This window comes from Prionailurus bengalensis, chromosome C1 (assembly GCF_016509475.1).
Source record: "Prionailurus bengalensis isolate Pbe53 chromosome C1, Fcat_Pben_1.1_paternal_pri, whole genome shotgun sequence".
NCBI classification, from domain to species: domain Eukaryota; kingdom Metazoa; phylum Chordata; class Mammalia; order Carnivora; family Felidae; genus Prionailurus; species Prionailurus bengalensis.
Genome location: NC_057345.1, coordinates 134686061 through 134712347, shown reverse-complemented (window position 1 = coordinate 134712347; position 26287 = coordinate 134686061). Strand labels below are relative to the sequence as shown.

The 26287-nt window shown below is 35.3% G+C and overlaps 1 protein-coding gene across 1 annotated transcript in view; it reads right to left on the bottom strand.

The window, feature by feature from the left end:
• KYNU (kynureninase) overlaps positions 1–26287 on the bottom strand; it is a 110652-nt gene that overhangs the window by 68554 nt on the left and 15811 nt on the right. The window contains exons 3-6 of the mRNA XM_043576626.1: positions 20842–20962; positions 11275–11357; positions 2986–3047; positions 1129–1200 (exon numbers count right to left, since the gene is read on the bottom strand). Of these exons, the coding sequence (XP_043432561.1) occupies positions 1129–1200; positions 2986–3047; positions 11275–11357; positions 20842–20962 (338 nt within the window). The remainder of the gene's footprint in view (positions 1–1128; positions 1201–2985; positions 3048–11274; positions 11358–20841; positions 20963–26287) is intronic.

Sequence of the window (26287 nt, the reverse complement as noted above, 5' to 3'; positions counted from 1 at the left end):
CACAGAAATACATTAAAATAACTCCAAAAAGAGATAATAAAATGACAATAAAAGCACACTATTATATTAACTTTAAGGTCAAGGTTAAAAGTGACTAAACAGAACACATCAGAGAAGAACTGCTTAATATAGTTTATACACAGGAATATGAACATTCCTTGAAGCACTACATTTTTCATCTAGACTTTAGGGTGTTCCAAGTGATTTTTAGAAGATGTTTTGTCACCTAACTTAAGTCAAAAATGGAGCTTACAAAATAACCAGAGTGAGTACTGTGGACTTGCTGTGTTTGAACTAGAGTATAAAAAGGGCTTACCCTAAAAAGAAAGGCTTTACCCTAAAAAGAGTAACTAATAAAAGGAAAGAAGATCAGAAATTTCCCTTCCCTGAACCTACAGGATATGAATGGGAACAGGAAATTACAGGGTTCCTGAATTTTTCTCAATATTAGGGTTTTCATCCTTTTTAGTGAAGTAATGGCTATTAATATGATTAAATGACTTAAAATTACAAGATGTGGGTTAGAATAGTTAGCAGTGATAACAGAAAGACAGAAATCAAATTTGTCTAGCACTAAATCTGAAATACGCAATACACTTTTAGTTGTGTCTCTGTCTGGAACAATCAAATTTCTTAAAGTAGCAAGATTTAATGAACAACAAAAAAAATTTTTAATCTTTAATATTTTTTTTCAATAATAAAGCAGCAATAATTATGCTAGCATGCTATCGACAAATAAAAGTTTATATCCTTATTCTATGTAGCTGAAGGGTTAAGCACTGGGGTATGTATTGATTGATTTCATAAAATAAAACAGCAACAAGAGTTAATAAAACATTTATAACTGCACTTGATTTAAACCAGCAGTTCACTCAATGTTTTTAAAAAGACTAATAAATCAATGTTCCTATTCAATCCTTTCCTCCCCTAACACATGTTTTACTTGAACAGGAGGAAAAAAAAAGCTACATTCTATATTTTAAAAATGCCTAATCAAAAGCACTTGACAGATGTTTTTATTGTAAGATTACTTAGAAGAGATTAGTGAATAAACATTCAAAACAGGCAAATGGTGTGCTCCTCTAGGAAGAGTAGAAAGAATATAAATATAATTTGAAGAATCCTTACATGATCTGAAGGGAAGGCTTTGGCTTCCAAAAGAATCTTATACCGTTTTGGTGTAGGCTTAAAAAATGATAGCTGCAATGAAATGGATTTATTGAGAAAAGCATTAATGCACAATTTATACCTGTGTTCATTGTATACCACATTACTTAATTACACATCTCCAGCATTACTTAATTACACGTCTGCATGTCTATCAAGGGTACCTCTGCCAATTAGCCTTATTTCCAATGAATTACAAAAAAGATAAAGGTATTGGTTCATTACATTTATCAATGGAAAAGCAAATTTGGGAGACAATGTGAATCAGATAAAAACAAATTCTCAAACTTTACTTAAATTTTAATTGATAAATTATCTTCCTAGTGCTTTTAATGGTGATTTCTCTATCATGAGGCTGAAATATCATGTTCTATATAAATCTTATTTATATTCATTTATCTTAGGCTGTTGATTTGGTTTCTGGTACATAATATTTCCACTGCTTTATGATTTTATAAGATTTTATTTTAGGTCCAACTAAAAGTACCTCAGGCCTGACATGAGACATTTGGCATTTTAGAGGCACCAGGGAGAAGTGGCTTACTTGTTCAGGGGGCCTTTCTTTCCCCCCCCCCACAGTTCCTAGAAGATAACAATAACAACAATAGCAATGGAATGATTGCTGCTGTTAACTCAGTGTTAATCATTGGCCAAGTGCTAAAGCAATTTTCACATATCACATTTCACCCTCGTGTATACCTGCAAGGTAGGTACTCTTGTTCTCATTTTCACAAAGGAGAAAATGAAGATTTAGAAATCACTAAAATCTTGTCCAAGGTCAAACAGACATTAAGTTACTTAGCTAAGAATCAAACCCCAGGGCGTCTGACTTAAAACTATGCTATTTACCATCATGTTTAACATAATTCATGAACATGTCCCTCTGGGGATATTTCATAATCATTTCTTCATTTCATTAAAATAAAATATTAATGTAGTCATTGTGCACCTTGGTTACATAGACATGTTTCCAAAAACTTGCTTAAAAATGAAAATATTGGGGCGCCTGGGTGGCGCAGTCGGTTAAGTGTCCGACTTCAGCCAGGTCACGATCTTGCGGTCCGTGAGTTCGAGCCCCACATCAGGCTCTGGGCTGATGGCTCGGAGCCTGTTTCCGATTCTGTGTCTCCCTCTCTCTCTGACCCTCCCCTGTTCATGCTCTGTCTCTCTCTGTCCCAAAAATAAAAAAAAACGTTGAAAAAAAATTTTTAAAAAAATGAAAATATTTTTCAAAGCATCAAGCAGTTACTATAGGCACCATATTCCAAATCAAGAATATATTTGACATCTTAAGGTATACATATTTATTAAGTACTTAGGCAGTATGAAACACTTTAAATACAGTAACTCATTTAAGGTATTAGATCCCTTTTCTCCAAGCTAGTTTTATTTTTTAATTCTTTTTTAAGCTACTCCTCCAAAATTAATATACAAAAACATAACTGGTCCATAATCCCACCCTGCTAACGTCCTGCATACTGGAAAACTCTTTCTGAAAACCTCAGTGTTTGCTGGCATTTGCACATCATTGTTTTGTGTGCTTGCAAGCAGTTTTGCTTTTAACCCACTGTGACTTTTATTCCTTATGTTCTGAGATAAGAACTGTTCATCATTTTAAAGCTCTTAGCAAGAGTCAACTCTCCCATGATTATGAAGAAGCCTTTCTATCATAGTCCAGCATTTCCTGGTAAAAATGAAAATAACCTCACAACTTATTTTTAAATAAGTAAACCACCAGATGCTCATGAATTAAAGATAGAAAAATGTCAGATTCTACAAATGAGTGTATACTAAACATTGGTGGGAAAGGAAACTTACCAGTAGAAGATGTAAATTAACAGTCAAACCATTCATTAGGGCTATTTCTTTCTCATTGGCTCCTGCAGAGTAAACATATCATAATTTAGATTTTTCTATTCATGCTAAAGTTACTTGGAAAAACAAAGTAGGAAGGCTTTGCTCCTTCATCCTTAATGCTTTTAGAGATAAGGACATATTTGATGTGTCATCACAAAGAAATGGAAGTTTTCCCGCTTGACTCATTTTGCCAAATGATATCTGGACTCACATGCACATAGCTAGCTAAAATTATATTTACTTTTTGATATAGTAAATAATAGCAACAAAATAATGAAGCATTTGCTTTTTCCTGTAAACTAAAAATGATTTATCCTATTATCAGGTAGCTTACCAAATTCCCACAGAGTACATTTTTGTGGTAAGTGTATCTCGAAAGAAATCAAGGCCAATCACAGGTTTAAAGCTGGTTGTTTCAAATGTCCAATTAAAACGCATCTTTAATAAAGACAGCTACTTTGCCAAACATAATTCACTGTTATTGCAGTGAGACATATAGTAGTTTATAAGACAAAAGAGCTAGGAAGCAAAATACAAAGACCTAAATAGCTCTGGGATTTATTCATACACACCGAGATACAAGATAATTAATATAGATAGGTATCATCTGGTGGAGAACACATGCAAAATTAATATATCCACTACACAATCATAATTTGATCTCATTCTTAGTAAGGAGGGTTTGAGTGCTAGAAATAGACCGAGAGACAAAACATATATTGGATACTTAAGAACTCAGAGTAATACAACAACAATAATAATACTTCCTTATTTTTAGTTCTTATGATGTCTCTTAAAAGCAATTAGACCTGTGGAATAGGAAAAATCTATTTAACCACCACTGACAAAAATGGGTGCCTTAATGTTTGTAAAGCTGTACCAGGTGTTAGAGAACATGTACAATACAAATCCCATATTTCATATCCAAAGAGATATTTCTGTTAGAGTTCCATTTTAAAAGAAGGGACAATAAGTACAATAATTAATCTAATTTATAGATAGATTTTAGGATAAATTCACTTGAGGAGAGGCCACTAGAAATAAGTTTATAACTTAGAAATTTATATTTCAACACAGTCATGTAGTCAAGAAAAACTTTATGTTGCATTTAGCAGATAGATTTCTCCATTTGATCATTTGATGTGCAAGGTTGGTAAACAATTGGTTAGAGAAATATCCCTGGTCATTTGTTAAGGTGAACAGCGTCTGAAGTCAAGAGTCAGTGAGACCAATCTCATTCTACATTCCTAGCACTAAATAAAATTTGTCCTAGACATACAAGATAGATATGAATATGATAACCTTATGTTGCATATAGTGGCATATGTCTTCTCCTACAATATGAAAATCCTTTGGAAATATGTAAGATAAATGCTGCCAGCTTTACTATATTTGTTTCTTTGCATTATGGTATGATTTTTTACTGTTATTTCTAAAACAAAACATTATCTAAGATATCTAACGTAATATTATCTTTAATTCTCTGAAGCTAATTACATGCATCATTTCTGAAAACCATTTATTTCAAAAAAATATTTTGGCAGGAAAAGTGAAAGGAAAAAGGAAGGAAAAGTAATATAAAGAGAGAGGAGATTTCATAGATACAGAAGCATCTGAAAGAATGTAATGAGAAGAAAAAAGAATTCAATAAGTTAGTTACCACAAAATGAAAACAAAGAAATAGAAGAGGCAGGAAGGGAGGGAGACTTTCTGATGAAGTTTAGACATCCTATTTTTGCTTAACAATTACACTCTGATTAAAATGACTGTAGATTTCTTGAAAATTTTAGTCCTCTAAACAATACAGTGTTCATTGTGGATAACCTAATTTTTTTTTTGTAAAGAATGTAATGAACCGTTTGTGCTACGCACAATTAATGTAGACATACACTTGACCCTGCTTCCAGCCCACCCTAACCCCCACTTTCAATGGCATACTAATGGTTGGATCAATTCTTTGTAAATAATCCCTCACTGTCTTGAATAATTTATCTGTCAGGATGCACAAAAATTATCTCATCTTAGAACACTCCAAATTCAACCAAGTACTCCACAAAAAAGATCTCCTCACCTGCTAGTGAACTTTGTGAAGGAGACAGTCTATTTAATGTGTGTGCATATGTATGCAGGTATATGTGAGGATGGTGCAAATATTAAAGTTTCAGAACATTAATGGAAATGTTTATTTCAAATATAACCTAAAAACACTGAAGAATCAAGGGTTCTTAACATCAAAGGACCACAAATCAGACTTTTTTAGCATGTTTTTAAAGGAAAATTTACCTATTTGACCTATCTTTTGATTAAAATTGCATTTCTGAAACCAACAGTTGTTCTTCTAAGATATTTCAGTATCATCATCATGCCATAAGAAAATTTTAAAAATTAAACAAACTGAAATTCTTTCAAGATAGTTTTCCTTGTTCTTTTTCTTTTTCTTAAGAGCTTTTTTTGAATTAATGTTGACACATTAAGAACTATCCGCATTGCAGGGTAAAAACATTTTTAAACTTCCTGAAAGCTTATCAAGATTTGAAAATCTTTACTTTAGAAGATCACCCTCTCTTAGAAAAAAAGAAAGTTTCAAGATTACATTGGGAAGCATTGTCTACATACATTATCAACTCCCTGTAAGTCAAATATAGGAGGCTGATGTTCATTACCAACATTTCCCTGCATGTTTCTAATTTTAGTTTAATTTCAAATATTTTGCCAAGAGAAGATGATAGGGCCCCCAGCTGGTTAGTGTTTAATAAGAGGATTCATGATGGATCTCCTACCTGCCATCCATGTTCTGTATAATTTATTAAGCAGATGCAAATGTTATTGTGGATTTGCTTATTTATAAGGTTTGTAGTTAGGCTAACTCTCAGAACTTTCCATTCTGTGTTTCAAGTAGTAAATTCCTGCCGCCTCTGTAGGTAGCTAGTGCATGGTTGAGGATTTGTAACTGGAGACAGCTTCCAGGGATTATTGCTTCTCAGAGGGTCAACCATGAGTTTCATAAAGCAAATTTATGTCCACATTACAACATTTTTATAAGCTGAAATGCATGTATCTAGCCCTTTGTGATTTTTATGCACCCAGGGAAGAGTAGGCTTAATAATAATACTAATAATATTCTTCAGCAATTCTATTTCTAGCATCTTGATAATACGACATTAATTATAAGGGGAATTTACTCCATGTTTTGCAAAATTGTTGGCTCCATATAAAATGTTTTATTAATAGTTTTTCTGCTCATCTGAAATTGGAATTCTTTTCTATGTCTATGAAAAAATATAGGTGCTAATTGTCTCCTCCTCCTCTCCAACTACTCTATCAATTTGTACACGTAATAATTTTTATTACCCTCCTGCTACTTCTTTTAGGGAATTTTTATGGTGAAATAAAGGCTGTGGTTTTAAGAACCTGGAAGATTCTATCATTGCCCCAACTATACAACTTGTCTGTTTGCTCATGACACATTTAGGTAGCTGGGCAACTAGCAAAAATAAATTTGACTTCCGCTGCTCTTTACTGTGCTGACCATATAATTATTTTAATTATTTCATGATTTATACAACATCTACTTCCAACCAGGATTTGAGGTTTCTTTGGTTACAAAGTGAGGGAGCATTATAAAAAATAGCATTAGAATACAATATATGCAGATGAGAAACAAACAAAAACTGTTAAATGTTTTTGTTACTTCCAATTCAGTCAAATTTTCTCAGAATTTCCTAGGAATCCAGGCAAAAAGGGAACCTGGGTGGGATTTGCAACAAACAAGATAAATACAAATATATGTAAAAACATTTTCTAAAACGATCTATTCCTAATAAAACAAACAGTGTGAACTTATTCATTTTTCAACTTGTCTTAAGAACCATTTCTCTAATATACACAACTGAAAAAGTAAAGAAAATTGAAGGATAATAGTGACTAAAACTTTTTTTAAAAAAGTACCAAGTTTTAAAAATATCATTTATAATACACATTTGTAGACACAGTCAATTCATATTCCTTTGGTCAATAAGAAATAGTAGAAATATTTCTCCTGATAAAACACAAATTGTAGAGAACAAAACAGACATGTAATAAAATCACAATTAAACTAAAGATCACCTTCATTCACTGACATTTCAAAAGAAATTTTACAACGTATTTGTCATATGAGGCTTGAGACTTCAATAAGACTATCTACCTTATGTAAATCATTTATTATATATACTTACTATATATAATAGTTACTTATGATATATACTAACAATCATATATCTATAAACAAAATACATAATGTTTCTTGAGCTCCATGTCTACAAACGTGACTGTGCTCATTTCAAGAAGTAATTGTTATCTTTTACAACCCATATCATATTAGGATCAACTGTCTGTAATTCAGTTAATACAACATTAAGGACAAAACCACAAAAAACAAAGAAGTTTGTCCCATATGTGTGATAACTTTGTATGGTATTTCAAAGACACAGAAAAATCCATAAAAGTAGAGTTGATAAATATATATATTTAATTTTTTAATACATTCAATCCTTTTACTTGTCTAAATAAATCTGACTAGTTAGTGGGCTTTTTTTTTTCCCTTTTCCTTAGTAATTATAATGAGAGGTGGCTCGTTTAAAATTTCAGTGATTGCTGTGATGCATTTGCTGGGCAACAAAATACTTGCATATTTAATAAGTTTCAACAGAGCTATAAACTTTTAAATGGTCAAAGGAAATCTTTTTGCAGGGTTTATTGGCTTCATAAATAAATCTCACAAAATAATATTACCTTCCCACTTGCCTGGCCTGTATATAAATATCCTAACTTGTCTATAGAGGATGATAAATATTAAGCACAAAACAACAGGATTAGAATGCAGTTTGTGTTCTGAAAGCAAACCTCGTAAAGAAAAAAACAATCCACAGCTAAAGAAAACATATATGCTCAGGTCAAATTAATCCAGGATTTCTTCAGGGTTTTTTTTATTTCTATGTTAGACATTTGAATGAATATAATTAGCTTCTAAAAAAAATGAACCCACATGGAAGCATTATTGAACAACGATTTAACACATCCTTAAATATAATCAAGGACTTTCCTCCATCAGAATATACACTCCTCTGGATAATGCTGACACCTGATCAAGTGCTCTGTGTTCTCAAGGACCTGATTGGTCTGGTAGGAGATGTTAGGTTTTCATACCTGCCCTGGCTGACCAATATTCTGCCCATGGGTCCCAGCCTCAGGCATTGAGAGCTATGCAGATTCACCCCAGGGCTCCTTGCAAAGGTCTGGATTCAAGCCCTGCACACTCAGCCTGTCTCCTTGTGCTGCCTCCAAACTGTGTTTCCAGGCTTCCAACTGCTACATTGTTGAGCAGTGGAGGTATTTCTGGTCTATAGAGATTTCTATTGATTTTTTTTTTTTTAGTGCTGTTATAAGTCTGTAAATCTAATGTTTTTCCTATCATTTCTATGTGTTAGGAATAGAAGGGATCCCTTTCAGTTTGTACTTAAATCTGTTATTTTAAATGAGAAGTCAATATTCTGATCCTATAATATAACCACATAAAACAGAAATGTATATGGTATAATGATTACTCAACAATGGCTAGCAGGAAATAGCACTTGCTTTTGCTTGCAACCCTTCTATTTGTTTTCAACCTTATGAATATGTAACACTATTTAACACAAAACTAAAAATAGATTTTCCTTAGAAGTCTGGTAATTTGGGCTACATCACACATGAGTGTCTTTTCCACTGTGCATGTGATGGGGTTTGCTGTAAGGTGACCCTATTGAGCCACTGTATTGGGAAAACTCATGTCAGAATCTTTAGGTTGTCTAAATATCACAGAGAAGACTTTAGTAGTTTCCTGCATAGATACTGGATGCTAAGTTAGAACAGAGGCAGGTAAACATTTATTTAACTCTTTTGTTTTCACCAAGGAATTTGTTATAGACTAAACTGTGTCCTGCTGAAATTCCTATGTTCAGGCCTTAACCTCCAGTGTGACTGTATTTGGAGACAGGGCCTAAAGGAGGTAATAAAGTTTAAATGAAGTCATAAAGGTGAGGTCTTAATCCAACAGGACTGATGTCTCTACAAGAAGAGAGACACCAAAGATCTCTTTCTCAATGAGTGTGCACAGAGGAAGGGCCAACTGAGGAGGACACAAAAGGCAGCCACACACAAGCCAGGAAGAGAGTCCAACCAGAAACCAATGCTTGGATCTTGGACTTCTGACCTCTGTCTTGAACTGTGAGAAAATGTCTGTTGTTTAAACCACCCAGTCTATGGTATTTTGTTATGGCAGCCTGAGCAGAGTAATATAGTATACATATCCTCCCTTTGGAACCTGCTTTTCCCTTCGCCAGAGACTCACCCAGCAGTCCCCGGGGGGGCGGGGCGGGGGGGGTGGGTGGGGGGGGTGGGGGGAGGACTCACCTGACAGCATGGAGTGGGCAAAGGGAGCTGGCACTCTAACTGAATTTTAAACAGACTTACAACACATCTCTCTGTTTTCATCCTATTTTACTCACACTTTTAGAGATGCTTATTGTAATTCCCAAACTTTTGAAGGCTCTGCAGTGTAAAGCAGGTGGCTTTCCATTTTTTGTCACTGAGAGATTAAGATTTGGTTAATTTAATTTTATTTTGCAAAAGCAGTTACCATTTGTCCACCTGCTATCCAACTCCCAAAATGTTGCTATAATCTCCTTTGCTATTCTATTTGTTCTTCAGGGTTTACACTTTTTTATTTTTATTTTTTTTTTAAATTTCATTACAAGTTGTTTAGTGAGAATTCAGTAAAAAGAACACTTAAATGCATGTTCAGTCCTCTATCTTTAACTGGAAATTACCTCTGTTTTGAAGCACTAGTCCCAATGTTTGTTTTGTTTTGTTTTGAATTTCTTTGTGTTATGTATAGATTATGTATATATATATATTAATTTTACTTTTTTTTTTTGGTATCTTCCTTTAATGGGAGTCCCATGAGGACACCTCATGGGATAAGGGTGTTGAGTATTCTTACTCACTCTTTTACTTACTCACCATTTGTCCTCAGTGCCTATCACAAATCCTGACAGACACACAGCAGAGGCTCAATAATTATTTTTTGAACAGACAAACTATTCCTCAGGTTTACATGGTGTGCCGATTGCCATAATTCTTTCAGGTGTAAGTCTTACTTTCTTCACTCTAATTCTACTTTGTCCCAGCTCACATTGCTTTGGTTTTCTGATCACTGACCAAGATACAATTGGAATGAGGCAATAAAGATATTTTTATACTTGTCTGTAGAGGAGTGAGGTTTGAAAAGGCATTTTGGAAGTTTGAGGTTTCCTCCAAATAGTTCCAAATAATAGCACTCCAATTGTTTAAATATCATTAATTTTTTGTTCAATGCCGTAAATATCATACAAGATTTCAAGCAATGCTGAATATTTAACCCAATTAAATATTTTTTTAATTTTTTTAAAATTTTATTTATTTTTGAGAGAGAAAGAGACAGAGCATGAACAGGGCAAGGGCAGAGAGAGAGGGAGACACAGAATCTGAAGCAGGCTCCAGGCTCTGAGCTGTCAGCACAGAGCCTGATGAGGGGCTCAAACTTGTGAATCAGGAGATGACCTGAGCTAAAGTCAGATGCTCAGCTGACTGACCCACCCAGGCACCCCCCGCCCCCGCAATTAAATAACTTTTTTCAAAATGTTAACATATTCACCATCTAAAACTTTCCTTGAATATTACCTAGAGTACATACAACTCATTTTAGGAAACACATAAACCAAAGAACAGCATCAACCGTATTATTTCTAATAATTCTCAGCTTTAACTTGAAATTTATCACCATGGATCAAACTGAAACAAGCCAAACCCTGCTTGGCATTTTAGGATTTTAGCAGGTAAAGGTTAGTGTTTACTTTATCATGTATAATGAAGTATTAGAAAATTTAAGTTGATTTTTATGAGATTTATTTAATTACAAATAAATACAATGCATGTGTTTTTTATTGGAGAGTAAATGTTACTGTTAAAATACACAAGAAAAAATAATAAACTATTTTACTTCTGTACTAAATAACCCAGTTATGTTCTCTATAGCCACCAGGTCTCAAAGGTATCCTCACTCTTTACGTTATTGGGTTAAAATAGAAAATCAGGATGTTCTTCAATAAGATTTTTACTTTATAATCTAGGTTTATATCTAAATGGCAAGGCCTTTATGATTCTTTTGGGAAAAATCCATTTTGTACTTACCTACAATGTCATTCATAAGGCCTAAAATAGTCTCATCTCCTGTAATCCAAGGACGTTTCCCTATCTCATGACCATAGGCTCCCCTGAAATTGGAAAGGGACATAAACATTATTAGTTTCTTGGAGGGTACTTGAGACTGCCCATGTACTATTCCATTTTTTTTTCTCTATTTTAGCATCTAAGATGTTCCTTTTTCTTCTTCATTTTGAAAATTTCAAGACTATTTGAACATTCTACTTGTATACCTGTAAGCATATAGTAAGTAGTTTCTACACTAAAACATAGCTACTATTTTTTGAGGCTAAAGATTAAAATGATTACGAAATCAGTTTTTAAATACAGCTACAATCTGTAAACTAAATAAGAGTGTATATAACATGACTACACTCATGATGACATTTTAAGTAGATAAATAAACTTGGTAATAATCAAAGCAAACACTGTATCTTGACCTGTTTTCTACCAATTACATCTACCATATTATAGCTCAATTTTATTCTTCTAGTAAGTAAATATCCCCGTTAGGCATAATGACAAAACACAAAATGCCTAAGAGAACTTTAACTTTCAAGAAGTTTCCATTACATGAGGAAGGCAAATACTTTTGAAATACGCAGAAAGGAATTGAAACAAAGAATCAAGGTGGGGAGTGACTTCATGTGCTGTTTCAAACTTGTGCCTTAGGGAACTCTGAACTAGACTGTCCTTAATTCTTTAGGAATCTAAAGACTGCATAAAGTTGTAGGAAAGGCATAAGCATGTATGTTTTGTGTAGTGCGGTCTGTGCCTGGATCTATGCTTGAAATCCAGTGAGCTGGCAGTGGTGACGTGGTAAACATGCTGTCAGAGATGAAGGGGGGCAGAATATGTCCCCCCGAAACATGTCGCTGTGGTGTATTGATTATCTTGAGTTGCAGGCTTAAAAAAAAAAACACACACAAAAAACTGCTAATACAGGGAGAGGTTGTCCCTGAACTCCCTTATCTGCCTGAAGACAGATCCCCAAAAGGAATTCAGCTGTCATCAATCCCCTCCCTGGGAGTTTCATCAACCAGAAAAGATTGACTCTTGTCACAGGAAAGGGGACTAGAAGTCAACACCACATCCAGTTGGGCTTTGTCACAATCTATTCTATCTTTTATCTATTCTCCTAAGGGCTCTTTCATCTTTCCTGAAAATCACTTATTCTCTCCTCTGTGGCCTCTCCTCTTATCCTCCTCCTCTTTCCCTATTAAGATAGGATTTAAGCCTGAATTCTAAGTCATTGCGAGGAGTTCTTTTCCCCTGCACGTGTCTCCCATGTGTACGTAAGGTATACATGCTAATAAATGTGGGGTTTTTTTTCTCTTGCTGATCTTTTATTATAGGGGTCTCAGCTAAGAATTCAGAAGGATATGGGGAATTTTTTTTCTCCCTGAGAGAGCAGTGAGGTAACAAGAGGAAAGGACCCCTGTTTTTAGCTTTTGTTGATTTGACGGTGTGAATATTCCCTGTGGTCCATTTCTTGGCATCCACAAAATTCCTGAATATTTAATGACTGGTTTTCATTGCCTGGTCACAGCCAATTCCAGGTCACCACTGGTTATGACACTATATGTATTAGAAGCTGATAAGGCCTGTAAAAGCAAAAGTAAATGGGTGGCAATATGTACCTTAAAGGATTGCAATGAAATAACATGTAACACCCTTTTTCTGACTATTCCCTAACGTAAATCTAATGCTACAACTCCCTTCTTGGGCATGTGGGTTACAATGCAGTTTTTAAACTAATATTTTGATTACCGTATAAACTGACATGAGGGAAGAGGACTTTCTTTGAGGATAAACAGAGACTAAGAACTGAGGAGGAAGAGAAGGGCAATTGCTAGCTATTATTATTCATATTATTATTAGACAGCCTGCAGCTTGCCTCTTCTTGACTTCCAATATAAATGCTAAAGACAAAAATCATTATCATTAAATGGTAGTTAAAGGCAGATACTTGGATCCTTTTTTATTTTAATCACACAGAGCTCCGTGGCCTTGCTGATAGCACAATACATCTTATTACATTTAGGTAGTAAAATTCTATGTTCTGCCTCAGAGAATTTATATCTCAGAATATTATGCCACCTACTTCTCACTCTGGTAGACACCGTGGCAATAATCTTTAAGAGTATGTTTCTTCTTGCAATGCATTTGCCATCTCCCCCCCTTTAAAATATCACACAGAGTCTGCTTCTTCATTTTGTCAGTCTACTAGCCTGGGGTAGTGAAATGTATTTAGGAAGTTGTTACCCCAATAAACTCCAAGTAAAGTGGCCTGTCTTTATAAAGAGTTGATGTAGATTACAGTGCAAGTTTAAACATATGTATCAGAGAAAACGATGGTATTGCTCTCATTCAAAACTGCCTAAAATACTTGCAGCACAGTTGGAATGTTCTTTTACAAGTGCTGGAAAGGAAAAGAGCGTGGCAAACAGTTCACTCCCCGTTGAGGCATAAATCATTCCCCCTGAGTGAGGTGCTCTCTGAGATGTCTATGGAGTGCTATCTGCTCACGAAATTAGATCTCAGGACGTGAAAGCCTATTAGGAAGTTAATAGTGGATCCTCTTTGAAATAGGACCATGCTTTAACCATCCTACAAAATAAAAATTAGCCCAGCTTTTTAAAGCTCCTCCCAGCCCCGCCCATGAGTAAATAAATAAGACATTAATGATTGGCCAACACAGATGTCAGGAAAATCTTTGTAACATGTAAATCCATGTACTTTCTTATTCATGCTAAAGGCTGGCAGACTATGCCACACTAAAATTTGCCTCTTTGGCATAAAGAATACCTTGAGCTGAAGGCACCTGATGAACAGCAGGTGCAGGGACTAGATTCCTCTGAACTCCCCCATCTGCCTAAAGACAGGTCCTCCAAGGGAACTCAACTATCATCAATCCTCCCCCAGGAATTTCATCAACCAGGGAAGATTGACTCTTTTTCCAGAGAGGAGCCTACAAGTCAACACCACACCCAGATGACTTTGTCACAAACTCTCAGGTCTCCCATCTATTCTTCTAAGTGCTTTACATCCTTCCTAAAAATAATTTATTCTCCTCTATGTGGCCTACATTTTCCTCCTCTTCCCCTCTTAAAATGATATATAAGCTCTCAAATGTCACCAATTTTTTTTTTGGTTTTCACTTTTTTTCCTGCCATGCTCTCATGAATATAATATTAACAATTCATAAATATTAATTATTATTTCTTATTAATCTGTGTGTTGTCAGTTTATTTTATAGATCAGTTGTTCAATGTAGGGGGTAGAGGGAGCATTTTTCTCTCCTAGAATACACTTTTTTTTTTTACAGAAACACTTGAATTGAATGAAACTGTAGTGTCGGCAGGAGCATGCCTCTCCCACGTGTGTCACCAGCACCCTCCCTGCACACATTGCCATGTCAAGTCAGGCATTGTCTGAACACTAGGCGGTTTGTTCCTAATGTGAAATTCAGTGGGCTATTTTCTTAAATAAGTCGACCTAAAATGTCACAGGTCTTAGAAGAATCCCCGTAAAGATACAAACTGGGTCAAGTCTTTGCGCCTATGAAAAAGAAAGAAAACCATATACCTAGTAGATATGACAATGAAAAAAACCCTAAAGTATTGTGATTATATCTTAGAGACCTAATAAACATTTCTCAACTTACAGTGTACTCTTTGGGATGGATATATCTTTGTTGTCTAGCCAAACTTTCCCACTATGATTATTAACCCATGTTATTCTCCTTTAATCTGGGCCATTAGTAAATCCATAATACATAAATATGTAATTTTAAATTTCTAAAAAAATTCTGGCCAACCCACAGTATTCAAGCATATTAATGCTGTTTCTTAAGGTTATAGCCCCATTTCTGATAATAAATTATCATATGTGAAATGAGTCAAATAATCATAAAAATTTTCTATTTCAGAATATTGAAAATATCTAAATGCTGTCATTTCACAAAGCAGAAATAATTCTCCCAAGTAAAGTGTTATTAATCTACTTTAAAAATCTCATGCAGTTGAAAATAGCCATAATGAGAAGTTAAACAAAATCCACAGAGGTAAGTGCATTATTTTCATTGTTTTGTCTTGAATAACTTAAAATTTTAGAAGAAATCAGTTAGGTCCAAAAATATTTCTTTTTAAAAAAAATTTTTTTAACATTTACTTATTTTTGAGACAGAGAGAGAGCACGAACAGGGGAGGGTCAGAGAAAGAGGGAGACACAGAATCTGAAGCAGGATCCAGGCTCTGAGCTGTCAGCACAGAGCCCAACATGGGGCTCGAACCCACGGACCGCAAGATCATGACCTGAGCCGAAGTCGGACGCTTAACCGACTGAGCCACCCAGGCACCCTGGTCCAAAAATATTTCTAAGTGTGCCTCTATTCTTGACTTTCCTTTAGCAGAATTAATCAAAGATGGTAACCCTATGAATTATAAAAATCAGGCTGCCTTATCGCCAGTGATGGTTTATTTTGTAGATAGGTAGGTACTAAGTCTGTGATAGGATGTAAAAGATAGAGATACAGACAAGAATAGCCATAAGCCAAGTGGCATTTCCTACCTTATATGTCATAAATGGCCAGTCAGACTTGGTATCAATATCCCAGAGCCATATCTTACTTAGGCAAAGTACTGTAATTTTTAGTTACTGCTAAGATTATAATTTTTTAATATATTTTTTCCTGTTAAGAAGCTAATTTCACTTTGCATTATTTAGGAACTGTGTAGTTCTCTTTGACTCAGTCTTTCTTGAAGTCTTCCACTGGTCAAGAAGAGAGGAAGGCACTGGCCTGATTTGGTTATCAGCTAAGAAGTAGGGCCGAAGTGGCGTTGGAGAAGGTGAAGAGAAACAGATAATCAGAAAAACTCACCACAATAATGGGAGGCCCTGGACCTAGAGGCAAACCAAACATATGTGGGGGTATTTAGTACAAAAACACAAGCAGAAGCCAGACAAGTGAATAGACCAACAGCCCACCATAGTGGCAAGAAGATTACTTAAATTAAAAGCATGTGAACAAACAGCAGCCTAAGAAACACTAGACTTAGGGAGAACATCCTGAAAATGATTAGAAATATTTTAAAAATATATTCTGATTATTAGAATCTCAAAATAGATATGAAGGGAAGCCAAACCTGAAAGTCAGGAAAAAAATGCAGGAAAATGAAACCATATCAGATAAGAATTCTGAGCAAGACATTTGGCTCTCATGGAAACTCTGTCTTCTTCTTTCTTCAGTTTTCATGCCACTGGTCCTTCATATTGGTAACAGTGCCTCTGTTTCAAGTTTATTTTAACACTGCCTGTGCTAGTACCACAGGCATTAGATAACACTGCAAAGTTCTTTTTTTTTTTAAGTTTATTTATTTATTTTGATAGAGACAGAGACAGTGTGAGTGCATAAGGGGCAGAGAGACAGGTAGAGAGAGAGAGTCCCAAACAGGTTCCGTGCTGTCAGCACAGAGCCCAATGTGGGGCTCGAACTCACAAACCCAAGAGATCACTATCTGAGCTGAAACCAAGAGTCAGACGCTTAACCTACTGAGCCACCCAGGCACCCCGTAACATTGCAAAGTTCTTAATTTCAGTGGTTAAGAATATAAATTCACAACTCAATGCAAAAATCATAGAGGCTTACATAATTTATTAAGCCTGTATAACTTTATCTGCATAACTTGTATGCATAAATTGAAAAGTAAATATCACCACATTTGGAAGCATTTTGCACTAGCAGGGTTTAGTATTTAAAAAATGAGGGTCATAGTTAATAAAAATGGTTAATATTCATTTTTGGCCCTAATATAAAAGAGAGCAGAGAATTAGATTGGATTTGAACTTTAGAGTGTCCTTGCCCCCTGGATATTCGTTCAGCAAGGCTGTGCATTTTTTATCCTTTAGGAATTTAAAAAAGATTCTGCCCTGCTGTCCTGTTCATCTGCTATGATTACCATACTTTACTAGGAGACTGGTTGATTGTTTTCAAGACTTTAAAGTTGTATTCCAGGGAAGTGTCTTTATGTCATAACACCCTTCTATTGTTGTTGATTTTAAATTTTATATTTTACCTTGTGACAATGGAAAATTACATACTCTTAAGCCCTTCTACCTATTTTTCATTAGACAGATGATTCAGAAAGGAGGTGCATTATTAATGCTTCAAGCAATGTCAACTAAATTTTAAAAAGACTTCTGAGTAAAAGATGAGGTAGCTAGTTTGTTTTATTTTGTCTTTGTTTTGTTTTATTTAGCCTTCTTGCTTTATTATTTTTTAAATTATTTTGTTTATTTTGAGAGAGTGAGAGAGAGAGAAGGAGCAGGGGAGGGGCAGAGAAAAGCCCAAGCAGGCTGCATGCTATCAGTGCAGAGCCTGTTGTGGAGCTCAAACCCACAAACTGCAAGATCATGACTTGAGCGAAATCCAAGAGTCAGGCGCTCAAACGACTGAGCCATCCAGGTGGTCCTGGTCTTTTTGCTTTAAATTGTGGTGGCCCAGTCAACATCAGGGTCCCTGTTGCCCTGTGGATGTCAGTGGTGTTTGAGGGCCATGATCAAAATTGTGTTCTATCCTATCTCACTGCCCATCTTTGATCTCAAAAGTGGTCATTATTTCTTTGGTTCTAAATGTTTAGCTTAAAATTTTACTCTGGACTTTTCCAGCTAAGGTTCTGTTGGGAGGAAAACTTTTCCTCTATTAGTTTACATCCTTTTGGTTGAGGGCCTGCGGGTTGATTGATATGAGATAGATTAACAGGAAAAGTTTCTTTCATGGGCATGCAAAAGTACTCAACAAAAAAGCGATTCACTGAATCGCTTAGGATGATTCATCATCCTAAAAAAGAATGAAATCTTGTCCTTTACAACAATGTGGGTGGCTCTAGACAATACAATGCTGAGTAAAATAAGTCAGTCAGAGAAAGACAAATACCATACAATTTCATCAGTTGTGGAATTTAAGAAACAAATGAACAAAGGAAAATAAAAGAGACCCAAAAAACCAAACTCTTAACTAAAGAGAAAAAAACTGATGGTTACCAGAGGGAGATGGTGGGGGGATGACTGAAATAGGTGAGGTGGATTAAGAGCACATTTATAGTGATGAGCACTGACTAAAATATAGAATTGTTGAATCACTATATTGTACACCTGAAACTAATGAACTCCATATGTTATTTATACTTGAATTTTTTTTAAAAATGAAGAAAAATATTAAAAATGGACTATATATATATATGTATATATAAAACATCATCTTTATCTTTATCCATTTATCTATGGATGGACACATGAGTTGCTTCCATATCTTGGCTATTGTACGCAACGCTGCAATAAACATAGGGATGCACACATCTTTTCAAACTAGTGTTTTTGTTTTGTTTGGGCAAATATTCAATAGTGGAATTACTGGATCATACAGTAATTCTAGTTTAAATTTTTTGAGGAACCCTTGCACCGTTTTCCACAGTGGCTGCAACAGTTAGCATTCCCACTAGCAGTGCGTGAAGGGTCCTTTTTCCACATCCTTGCCAACACTTGTTATTTCTTATGTTTTTTATTCAAGCCATTCTGACAGGTAAGAGGTGATATCTCACTGTGGTTTTAATTTGCATTTCCCTGACGATGAGTGATATTGAGCACCTTTTCACAGGTCTTATTTTTAATAGTGTAAATATTAAACAATTTAAAAATAATATGAAATTTTGGGGGGCGCCTGGGTGGCTCAGTTAGTTAAGTGTCCAACTTTAGCTCAGGTCATGATATGGTACATGGGTTCAAGCCCCGCATCAGCTCCGCACTGACAGTGTGGAGCCCATTTGGGATTCTCTCTCTCTCCCTTTCTCTGTCCCTGCCCCACTTGTGCTCTCTCTCTCTCAAAACTAAATAAATAAGCTGTAAAAAGAATATTACATTTTTTATAGCTAAAAGTATTTTTAAAGTATTTTTAGTTTCAGCTTTATTAGTAACTACTGAGGAAGGATAAGAAGCACATAGGATTAAGTTATTTCCCTAAAGGAATTTATAATATGGCTGAGAATATGAGGCCAATGAAAATAGATACCTCTAAACTACTTATCCCAGAGCAGTGATTATTAATGCAATGGGCAGTTGGGGAGAAGAGATCATCTGCATGATTGAGAAGGTTGAGATTAAGAAAGGTAAGCATCCAGGGAAGCAGAAGGTATGAAGGGTTTCATAGGCAGAAGAGTAAAAATAGAACAGAAGAGATGGAGGGGAAAAAAAAACCAGATATGATTTCAGATTCCCACATGGTTGGAGCAAACCTACTTAGCTAAGCCCAGAGTATCTTTTTAGTAAGCACGCTCAGTTTGGGGATAGCGGTACCTTCTGCTCCACTATTTTCTCACTCTCGATAATTTTTACTTTCTTATTTATAAAAATCAGTGTGATAGAATTTAGCTGGAATGACTCATGAAAATACTGAATTGAATTCTAAATATTAACTCCTTTAATTAGTCACAAAATAAAATAAAATGATTACATATGATTTAGATATATCAACTTGGGAGAGGGACTTTTTTCTAATAATGTAAAAGTGTTATTCTTGACTCTGCTACTAACTTGTCATCCGACCTTATTTACTGATCCTTAGTTATGTCATTAATAAAATAAGAGTAGTGAATGACATGATTCCTAAGGTCCCCCTGTATCCTAAACTTCCTGGAGTCTATTGTATACCTTTCTAAATATTAGATAACCTAGTGTGATTTTTAAAGTTCTTACTAATTCGAAGAGATACATGCACCCTGATGTTTATAGCAGCATTATCAACGATAGCCAAATTATGGAAACAACCCAACTGTCCATCTATAATGAAGAGGATATAGATGCAATGGAAATCTACTCGTTTATAAAAAGGAGGAATTTTTGTCATTTGCAACAATGTGGATGGAACTTGAATATATTATGCTAAATGAAGTAAGTCAGTCAAAGAAGAATTCCATATGATTTCACTCATATGTAGAATTTAAGAAACAAAATAGAGGGGCGCCTGGGTGGCTCAGTCAGTTAAGCGTCTGACTTCGGCTCAGGTCATGATCTCACAGTTTGTGAGTTCAAGCCCCGCGTCGGGCTCTGTGCTAACAGCTCAGAGCCTGGAGCCTGTTTCAATTCTGTGTCTCCCTCTCTCTCTCTGACCCTCCCCCATTCATGCTCTGTCTCTCTCTGTCTCAAAAATAAATAAACCATAAAAAAAAATCTTAAAAAAAGAAATAAAATAGATAAACATAGTAGGGGGGAAAAAAGAGGCAAGCCAAGAAGCAAACTCTTGACCGTAGAGAACAAATTGCCGGTTACTGGAGGGGAGGGGGACAGGGGAGTGGGTTAAATAGGTGATGAGGATTAAGGAGGGCACTTGTGACGAGCACTGGCTGTTATATATATGTAAGTGATGAATCACTAAATTCTACACCAGAAACCCGTATTACACTGCATGGTAACCAACTGAAATTTAAATAAAAATTTGTAGAAAAAAAAATAAAGTCCTTGTGTGAGATGTCAAATGATAGCTTTTGAAATAATACTTACATTTTGGCCCACTTATCTAGTTCTTCTTCCAGATATGCTTTAACCATTTTTGGTTGCAGGCCAAGAGAATTGCCCAAGAAATAGATGGCATTTTCATCCTTATTCACTAAAGATAAATCAACTGAAACAGAAAGAAATGAAAAAAATGCATATTCAATTAATTAACCTTCTTCCATTTGGCATTGTTAATCCAGTACAAATAATTAATGTAATTAACTCCAATAAGGATAATAAATAACTTATAATTCTTCCCAAAGATAATATCACATTCTCAGGAAAATAATTATTCTTTTACATTTATATTTTAAAATATAATTTAAACGTATAGACTTTTATTGAGAGCTCTCATATTTATTGTGCTCCACAAGGAAGTCTAAATTAGCAACTATACCCAATCATAAATGGACGAAGGCAAAGAAAAAATGTTAGAAGCAGAATTTTTATAGGAAGTATATCAGCCCATCTAGTCATACTAGAAATTTACCAGAGTCTAAGCAAGTACTCACCCTCTTCAATAACTGATGTTGTAGATAAGGCAAATAAAAAAAAAAAAAATTAAAGGAGTACTTACATATCTGAAGTAGATATATTAGATTTATACATTTTGTCACTCTATATATCTATATGCATATATTAATATATACATATGCAAAGATTGTTCTCTGTATCTATGTCTCATTCAAATAAATCAGAATTTTAGTGATTTGTCTATCTTACAACTCTCCTTTGACTGCAACAAATGCAGTTTCACTAGCAAACCAATTCATGTCTGAAGATTCAATGTGTTCCATGCAGGTCAGCCTCAGCAATGACCCAGCATGAGTAGCCAATCACGCATATCTCTGTTCCCATTGTCTTGTCTTGTTCTTTCATTGCTGATGCTTTTACACACAAATAAATAGTGGGCTGCTCATATCTAGACAGTCATGTTTAGTGTGCTCAATGTGAGAGAAAAACAGAATTATAAACGAAATTATCTTGTCCCATGCCAGACAAAAGTATGCTTCCCCATCTCCTTTCCCCATCTTTGTTGAGTTGGTTGTTTAAAAAGTCTCAAAACACATCAAATGGCTTTGAGAATTCAATTGGCATTGTGTAATATGGCAGAATAGAATATCCAGGAAATATATTTTATAAAAACCCACAATAGATTGCCTACCACTCTCCACCTGAGTCGCATTGGATCTGTGCAACATGAAAGACAAGCAGAACTTTAATCCTTGGGGCCTAGGCTTCTCTTGTGCCAGAAAAATGTTAAATATGTTTGTTATTAAACACTGGTGTTCTTGGCAGTGATGGGATTCAAAAGTGCGCATTTTACACCAAAATATGGCACCTGGGCATACTAAATATTTTCAGCTGAGAGAATTTGAGAAATGGAAAGACCTTCTGACTTTCCCCTAAGGAGGTCATAAAACCCTCCTGTGAGAGGTGCCCTCCCTATATATCTTTATCTCCAAGACACTGAGAGGAATTGAAAGAAATAGGCCTTACTGTTCCCCCAGTTTACTACTCTTAGCTCATACCCTTCATTATCTTGTCACATTCCCCCATGACCTTTCAGTCTTCATCAAACCTAGCATTAAAAACTCAGGTTTAACTGCTTCTTCAGATCTGCATTTCCTGTTGAAGTCTCCTCTGTCATGTAAAACTTGTAATTAAAAAAAATGTATGCTTTTATTGTGTTAATTTGTCTTTTGTTACAGGGCTTTGGCCTCGAACTTAAAAGGGTAAAGGAAAAAGATATTCTTCCTTCCCTACAGCAGCATAGGGTGCTAACAGAAAAAGGACAAGGCCTCCAAGGGTTGAAGGAAAAGCAGGTGAACCAACTTGGTGAAACTGCTTTCCATAAGACTGAGAGAAGGAAGGAATGTATCCTCTGCAAGTGGCTCCACTAAAGATCCCAGGCATGACAGAAACCTGGTCTAGTCCCCAGGTGTCCCCAGATTGATGGAAAGGAGAGGCTGCTGCCAGTGAAGCCACTTGCTCTCAAATGGCCATAGATGCGGGGCAAGGGGGATGAAGACAGTTCACCACAGACCTGTTCCTAGGGATAGCAAGAGGCCTCCACAAATTTCTGGACCCCTAGGAAGAGCGAAGGCAAATTCCCAAATAAAGGAACCAAGATTTTCCATCAAATCTTGTAGGTGTCAAATTTGATTCCATTTTCAAAAAGTGAAAAATGAAAAACTATACCATTTTCAAAAATGAAAACCTATACCATTTTTGTACCTCCAGTGTGAGACTGCAAATTATATCCCTTGCTATATATTTTAATTGATGTACCATGGCTCAAATTTCAACTAAGTATTCAAATAAGTACAGTAATCCAGACCATTGGGAGGATATTAATAAGGATGACTTTTTTTAGGGAAAAAAATATGTATTTACTTATTTAGAGAGAGACAGAGAGAGAGAGACAAAGAGAAAGAGAGAAAGTACAAGCAGAAGAGGGGCAGAGAGAGAGGGAGAGAGTGAATTCCAATCTCATGAACCATGAGCCGAAATCACAAGCTGGACACTTAACTCACTGAACCAGCTAAGTGCTCCAAGAATGATTTTTTTTAAAAAAAATTTTAATGTTTGTTTATTTTTGAGAGAGAGAGACAAAGACAGAGTGCGAGCAGGGGAGGGGCAAAGAGAGGGAGATACAGAATCAGAAGCAGGCTCCAGGCTTGGAGCTGTCAGCCCAGAGCCCGGTGAGGGGCTTGAACTCATGGACTGTGAGATCATGGCCTGAGCTGAAGTCGGACACTTAACTGACTAAGCCATCCAGGCACCCCTAGAATGACTTTTTAATTGCACCAAATAAAAGATCCTCCTTCTCATAGTGATCTCTCATTCCTCTTAAGTCTAATGAACCTTGGGAACTAGCTTATTTTCCTAGTTGGATTCTGTAGAATAATTATAAACTCACTTTATTTTTCTCACACCACTGCCCTTCAAACAAGTTTTACTTAAGATGCATTCATCTCCCTGTGTGATATCTCCTACAGGTCTCACACTTGTAGGTATTACAGATGCATTTTCTTCTCTCTCTCTCTCTCTCTCTCTCTCTCTCTCTCTCTCTCTCTGTCTCAGCACTCCCATAATGGTTTGTATTCTTGGAGAAAAGGGAGAATAAAGCTAGCAATGTGAGAAGGACTATCAGGACCTAAGTTTGGGAAGAACCACCTCCCACCTTCATACATATGTACTGTACAACCATGGCCCTCCCCTGTTCACTAGACTGTAACCAACTATGAGAAACAGTAGCTATGGTAGGTCAGAGACGGGGGATGCATTGGAGAGGAGAAATTCATAAATGAATTTCCTATTGCAATGCCTTTCAACAAATACTCAGTATGTTTGGAGCATCCAGTTAATGTTATCAAAGTTGGCCAAATATTGATCTAATTGCAAATATACTGTCGGATAACAGTACTAGCTGTTCTCTTCGAAAGAAATGAAGTATTATTATCTTACAACCATATATACATAGGTATAATACTTTCTAAACTAGTTAAGATAATCTATTCATGAAATGATAATTTTAAAAAGACAAATATAAAACTAGACATTTATGATCTTTATATACTTTATTTGGATTTATGTACTAATTTATCACATCAGGAACTTTACAAAAATACAGTGCCTAAGCTTGATACAGAGACTCCAATTTAATTGGTCTGTATGGGGCCTGGAGGTAGACACTATTTTAAAATCTTTCCAAATAATTCATTATATGGCCACATTTCAAAAGTCCTGGCATTAGCCCCCATATTAAAAACAAAACAAAACCAAAACTGAGATTTCCCAAGTTTAACTGATTTCTTCAGGTCACAGAAGATACCTAACTTTTAACTTAATGTAGTATGTCATTATTATAATTTACAATTTTATTAGTCCACTTAAAGTAAAATACATGTGAAATCATTCTAAAGCAAGGTTAGTTAATTATAAAGTAATTTTAATATTTTCCTTATTATAAATTAAAGAGGAAACCTAGAAGTAACTGAAAAACAGAAATAAATTCCAAAGATTTAAAAAATGACTAGTTTGTGTAAAGAATATTTTCTAAAGTAAATTTTATATAAAAAGGAAGTCAAGCATTAATGGTTTTGTTTCTAAGGTGACAGTGTGTATCTTTGTTATGTATGCCAGGGGATACTATATGCACGTAAACCAACATAAACTGAGAGTGTCAGTGTGTGAAGTAAATCTAAATATTTCCTTTCAGCATTGCAAATTTTGTTTAGTTAATTCTGTATAATTTTAATGTTTATTATCAGAATATTATTAGATACTTATTGATTGGAATAAAATACTAGTTTGGTAACATATTCTGCTCTAATTTTTTCAAATAATAAATTTCACTCTTTTTAAATATAGCTAGTTTTAATTGATGCTTTTCTCTTGAACTCCTGGGTTGGCTCCTGTGACTGATAGATTTTCATCATTAATTTTTCTTTTTGTCTGCAGTAATGGGAAAAAAAAGAAAGAAACATCTCTGTGAAAGTTAACCCCCACCAGAAATATATTTGTTTATTTGTTTTGAAAGACTTTATATTTAAGAGTTTGTTTCCTTCATATGTGTATGAAAAAATGAAACCCTTTACCCAGCAAAGGGACATTAGATAGGTAGGTTTATGGGCATTACTGCAGTGCTGTGCTGATTAGAAATCCTAGGCTAAAACTTTAACCTACTATGACTGTTTATTTGACAAATCTGAGCTAAGTTTTTATTTATTTTAAAGAAGGAATTCTGTTCTTAAATTCAGGAAGAAAAAGAAAAGAAAAAAGGAAAGAAAGAACAATTTTTAAAAAGACCCTCCTCAAAGAGATACAATGTTTTTGCAGATTAGTGAACACGAAATTATTGCTGATTGTATTATAATCATTAATGGAAAGCATAGGGATTCAAGCTGTGTTTGTTTCATTCGTGTTTTGATTATTTGGAACCCTGGTAATACCGATAAGATTGTAAGCAGATGATATGAATTTATTGGATAAGAACTATCTAATTGTAAAATTGTCTCAGTCTAAATACTTCTGGTACTAATATGACTGGGTTCGGGTTGTTATAGTTGTTGGCAGTACTGATCCAATCTTGGCAATTTGGAATACTGCTGAACTGAAATTGATGCTTAAGTCTATAAGTCTCTGAGACGATAGTCCTCTGAGGAACTAGATCAAAATTTTATCAAAAAACAAATAATCTCCAGATGAAAACCAATGGGGGACCAAGACCGATCCCTCTTATTACATGACACCTAGGGTACTGCATCTCAAAATTCCCAAGGACCAGTTCTGGTTCTGGTCATCAGAATGAAAAACTAGCTTGCTCTGGGTGCCTGGGTGGCACAGTTTGTTGAGCTTTGGACTTCGGCTCAGGTCATGATCTCATGGTTCATGGGTTCCAGTCCCACATCTGGCTCTGTGCTGACAGCTTGGAGCATGAAACCTG